The sequence below is a fragment of the Quercus lobata genome, chromosome 3, assembly GCF_001633185.2.
Source record: "Quercus lobata isolate SW786 chromosome 3, ValleyOak3.0 Primary Assembly, whole genome shotgun sequence".
Lineage (NCBI taxonomy): Eukaryota > Viridiplantae > Streptophyta > Magnoliopsida > Fagales > Fagaceae > Quercus > Quercus lobata.
This window is the reverse complement of record NC_044906.1, coordinates 67,181,874-67,187,898: the sequence shown is the minus strand read 5'-3', so window position 1 is coordinate 67,187,898 and position 6,025 is coordinate 67,181,874. Positions and strand designations below refer to the sequence as shown.

Here is a 6,025-nt window from a genome sequence, read left to right as displayed (position 1 = left end):
GAGCAAAAGACACAAAATATGGTATATTTTAGTCCAATTAAATATGTTATATAATTGTATGTGAATACATTTTAGTGCAATCAAATATGGTATAAGTTTCTAAAAAAAAAATTGGTATATCAAAATGAAGGGTAATTATAGAATGGTCTAAATGTAAAAATAATTCTTGTGGTTTGGCCAGTTGCAAAAACATCTTTTAGGGTTTCAATTCTTCCTTGTAACTTCCTTATATTTTCATATCTGTCAAATTGAACCTTATGACCAACTTCCATTAGCTTTTATATTCCAAAAAAAAAAAAAAAATCATGACCATTATGAGACCAGTTGGCAGTGGCTAGACTCAGTTTGTGGGTCTTCTTAGTCACATGAGTTTTCCCTTCATAAGAGCTAACATGATAGAATCATGTAATTTTATCAAGAATTGAGAGACAATGCAGGTAGTTTTTTGAGGGAACTAGACCTCCTAAAGAAGAATATGGAGAAGGGAAGTAAGAGAGAAGCAATAAGAAGAAAGTATCATATTATTTTTGATGTCCTTTCCAATTAAGATCTATCCCCTTATATATGTGTACTCTTTCATCTCACAAAATAGTAAGTTCAATTAATTAAACTCATGATGAAACTCATTATTTATATGAGATAAGAGAATACGTATTTATTGTATTCTCAAAATATTTTATAGTTTTCTTAAAATGAAACTTAGCTATTTTAAATCTCAAAAATCATCTATAATTGATTTTGTACTAAATTTCACAATAATTTTTATTTTAATATACAAAATTAAAGATTTAATTACAATATCATCTTTTGTTTATTAAAATTCATGATTAAAAATGCTCTTTATAAATATGACAAACTCAAGTTAGGTTTAAAATATCCATCCAACTTGAATCCACTGCACCCTACTTATAAGTTATAATAACAAAATATGTTATTTAATTTACAAAAAAAAAAAAAAAAAATTCAAAATACATGTTACTATCAAGGAAAAAAAATTTACTGCATAAACGATATATATATATATATATATGCTTCTTTTCTTTTTTCTTTTTTTTTGAGTAAGGAACATAAATGATACGTAACGATGTCGTTTAGATCGAGTCGTACGTCTTAGTACACAAAAATAAAGTCAAATATAATACAAAGACAAAGTCACAAATAATACAACAGTAACACCACGGAAGTACCACGAAGCCGTTCATACTTCAAACTTCAAAGTAAAAAGTTTCAACACGAAATATTATACCATACAACAAATTAAATACATTGACCGTGACCTCTCTGAAATTTGTAGTTCATGAACTTTTCAATGCCCACGCAACCAAGCCGCCCCCAACAACAACATCAACAACAATCATCTACCTATCTTATAAAAACCCCAAATTCTACTCTCTTTTTTTCTGTAAATAACAAGTAAATAAAAACCATGAGATTGATCTACTTAGCATTGTTGGTGCTTTCTCTTTCTCTTTTGTATACTCCAATTCCAATTTCAGCTCACTTCTTTCCCAATGAAACTTCAATTCCGCCATTGCTGAATTCCACTCAATGCAACTGGGACTCGTTCCGCAACCTCTCCGGCTGCCACGCCGGCGAAAAAGTCGACGGCTTGTCCAACCTCAAGAAGTACTTCCAGTACTTCGGTTACATCAACAACACGTCGAACTTCACCGATGACTTCGACGAAGCACTCAAGTCAGCTCTCGAGACGTACCAGAAAAACTTCAACCTCAACGTCACCGGCGAGCTCGACGATTTCACCGTACAGCAAATCGTAAGACCCAGGTGCGGCGTTGCCGACATCGTCAACGGTACCTCGACCATGAACTCGGGAAAATCGAACACCTCCTCCACGCGCTTCCACACCGTCTCTCACTACACGCTTTTTCCCGGCGAACCTCGCTGGCCTCAAAGCAAGCGCGACCTAACCTACGCGTTTAACCCAGATAACAACCTCTCCGACGAGGTCAAGAGCGTGTTCGCACGCGCTTTCGATCGTTGGTCTACCGTAACACCGTTGACGTTCACGGTGACAACCTCGGCGAACTCAGCGGACATTAAAATTGGGTTTTACAACGGAGACCACGGCGATGGAGAACCGTTCGACGGGGTCTTAGGAACACTGGCCCACGCGTTTTCGCCGCCGAACGGTCGGTTCCATTTAGACGGCGCCGAAAGCTGGGTTGTCTCCGGCGACGTCACGAAGTCCACGTCGAACACGGCGGTCGATCTCGAGTCGGTGGCTGTGCACGAGATTGGACATTTGCTTGGGCTCGGACATTCGTCGGTGGTGGAATCGATTATGTACCCTTCGATCTCGTCGAGGACTAAGAAGGTTGAGCTTGCTAGCGATGATGTTGAGGGAATTCAGTACTTGTACGGAGCGAACCCGAGTTACAACGGTTCGGCCACGACGTCTGCTAGTCGAGAAACTAGTGATGGTGGTGAGGCCTTGAATTCGATCTCTATGTGGGGCCTTAGATCGTTTTTGGCCGTTGGATTTGGTTTTTTAGTTGTTTTTAGTTTTTAGGAATATACCATTTTATATTATTTTATTGTTTTTTTAAAATTTATTTATGTGGTGATAGTTTGATTCGCCCATTGATTTTTTTTGTTTTTTGTTTTATTTGTCTGTGTATACGGATGTGATACATTAGTGCAGTGATTTGTATATACGATTGTTGGATACACATTTTTTTTTTTAATGTTATTCTTATATAGTGTTTGTTTCATTTTTCATCTTTGATCTTAAATTTTAATTGAATTCGGCAGCATAATTTGAGTTCATATAGTGTTAAGGATACAAAATATTTGAAGTTATTTAGGTGATTTGGAGGGTTCTTGAAGTAACACAGGCTACGCTACAATAATTCACCAACAAAAAAGAAAGAAAAGAAAGAAAGACTTACAGCACAATGTTTTGGACTTTCCACTTGGTTGAGTTAAATCAAGTTCAACTTTTTGAATTTTTTTAAGTACACAGCTTTTTTATTTTGTTGATGATGTTTTTGTTCCTTATTAGATACATTGTTCAAGATATTTGCTTTGGGAAATGTCTAGATAATGTACACATAGTATACACACACTTAAAAATAAGAAAAACTGTAACTTTAAATCACAAAGTATTTTATAATTTTCCTCAAATGAAACTTAACTATTTTAAATCTTAAACTAATCTATAATTGATTTTGGACTAAATTTCACAATAATTTTTACTTTAATATACAAAATTAGAGATTTAATTAGAATATCATCTTCCATCTATTAACATTCATGATTAAAAATGAGTTATAATAACAAATTTTGTTATTCAATCTACATGAAATTTCAAAAAACATTGTACAATCAAGGAAAGAAATCTACTACATAAATGATATCTAACGGCGTCATTTAGAACCAATCATACATCGTAATACACAAAAGTAAAGTCACATATATTAGGGGAAAATTGCCATTTGACACCAATCCCTAAACTATATAGTTAGTTGGAAAAGTTTTGAAACTATATATTAAACTAGCATCTCGAATTCCAAAGACTTGATTTACCCCTCAAAACTCGAGCCTCAAAGGCTCGATTTCCGCATTCTGATTTGGCTTATTTCCACATGGAGTCCACCTGGAACTCGACTCTTAGAGGCTCGAGTTCCATATTGACCCTTAGAGCCTCGAGTTTTGTGTTCTGAGAATGATGTGATTTATCCACGTGGAATCCACCTAGAAATCAAGCCTTAGAAACTCAATTTCCAAAAAGCAAAATTGAGCCTTAGAGACTCGATTTGTGAACTGTGGTGGATATTAATCCAAGTGGTTTTTTTGGGTCCCTATTCTTCATAAATCACATTCAGATCTCAACTCTCTCTATTGTAGGTCTCTCGGGTATTTAGTGAAGAAAACCTCTCTTCACTCTTATACTCTCCCTCATTCACTCTCTCTCACTCATACAATCCTAACACTCACATTTACACATCCTCATGTCAGGTAAGGTTTTTATAACACTCACTCTCTCCAGTTGTTAGTGTATATATTTGCTAGGTTTTTATACGTATATATTTTGCTAGGTTCATATGTATGTAGTTGTTAGTGGATATATTTGCTAGGTTTTTATAAAAAGTAAAAAATATTTAAGATATTTTTGTATTGTTAGGTTTCTATCATGGGTATGTATCATGAATTTTTTTTTTTTTTTGGTTTGATATTTTTCTTTATTTTTTTGTTAGAATGATTTAAAATTTTGTAATGGGGTGAGTTTTGTCTTTAGTTTATTTTTTTTGTTTGAGTATGAAATGATAATGATTGAGTGTGTTTGTATGTGATGTGGGGTGTGTATATGTAAATGTGGGGTGTGTTTGTATATGCATATGATGTAACAAGTTGTAATTTTTGTACTTTGAGTAGATAAAAGGTTTTGTAATTGATGTTAAATGAAAGAGATAAGATATGTCACTAACATATTACACTTGATTCTAATAGGTTCACAATCACAACTGAAGATGATTGATAAAAATATATACTACAGTGGACCCTTTGTCAATCCTAATGAGATTGATGGATTCCCATTTAAAGGGTCGGGTATCCAGTGCTATTATATGATGATATGTCATAAGTTGAAGATATTGAATGATTTGAAGATGAAAATTATGGAAGAACTGAATTTGAACCCTGCTTGTTATGACATAAAGATTATTTACCGTTACCCACAAGAAGTCTTTCATGAACAGATAAATTACAGGTACATGGTGATCAAAGAAGACAAACATGTAAAGATCATGTTTAATAGGATCCATAAAATGTCCTAAGTAAATGCTACTGAGTTGTACCTAAGTTCGAAGCTGCTTGCAGAAGTTGATGCCGAGGAGGTGCAACAAACAACTACAGCTTTACAATTTACAGCCCTAGATGATGGATGCACTACAATGAGAGGCTATACAATGGGAGGTTATACACTCCCATCTCAAGAGACACTGACCTTCCCCCTTAAATCAATCCCATGAAGCACTACATCAGTATTAACAGGTTGGAGAATTTCTTGAACCATCCCAAACTGACAAACGACACGATTCGGTGTATGTTTCTCTACTAGGTGAAAACATATGAGCGGCACTGTTGCCATCCACATTGCCCTCCCTACAACGCAATACCTTGGATGGTTGCGTAATTCAACTTCATACAGTTGCCACACCACCTACAGCAACCAAAAAACAAGTAGGCAATACATTAAGCAACAATGTGTATATTTCAAAGTTCACCAAAGCTATATCCTGTCTCTAAAAATGTCAAAAAAACACATTTTCGTACCTAGTCCTGCAACATTAAAGTTATTTGCTCACGATACCGACGCAAAAAGATGTTGGAGGGCCTGTTTTTCTTGTTTGGAACCCACAACCACCTTCAATCAAGAACGAGGGGATCAATATCTACAACTTTCCTACAAACATACTCTCATGATTAAAACTATAATGTAATCAATCTATAATGTAATCAAGTTACATGGTTAGGTAATGATCACAAAATGTATATGAGGTGTCTGAAGTAGAGACTTACTTCAGGAACAATGGACCACGCACTGGAAGACCATAAGCACCTACTGGCGAGCCACGCTCAACACTCGGGCACAAAAATGGGAACCTAGCCCATGCCCAATACTAGACCAACAATAAGGACCCACCAATCTGACTAGTCGTCTTATTGCTTGGCCTGCATAACTCTCTGTAGTCTGTACAACCATGCAAGACAAGCATTTCCCCAATTGTACCTTCATGGGTTGCAAAGGTCTTCCAATAACTGCACCCACATTAGATGCACCCTATCGCCAAATTTGTCCATGAAGATTGTGTCCCCCAATAGCACTAGAATGTAGCACTGTGCATATTTATGCAGCTGATCCTCTATAGCATTAAACGGAAATGGAATTGCAACTTGCTCCAAAAGCCGTTTGATGACAATCCTTTGGCCTTGTAGTACCTTTGTTTTATCATTTGGAACACTAAAGCCAAGGAAGTCCCGGCACACTTGCTTCCAAACTTTC

General features: G+C 35.8%; 1 protein-coding gene across 1 annotated transcript; it reads left to right on the top strand.

Moving 5' to 3' along the window:
- Positions 1–1,182: 1,182 nt before the first annotated feature.
- Positions 1,183–2,699, top strand: LOC115979212 (metalloendoproteinase 2-MMP). Its single transcript, XM_031101194.1, has one exon. The coding sequence runs from the start codon at positions 1,427–1,429 to the stop codon at positions 2,528–2,530; it is 1,104 nt and encodes a 367-aa protein (XP_030957054.1). The 5' UTR covers positions 1,183–1,426; the 3' UTR covers positions 2,531–2,699.
- The last annotated feature ends 3,326 nt before the right edge of the window (positions 2,700–6,025 follow it).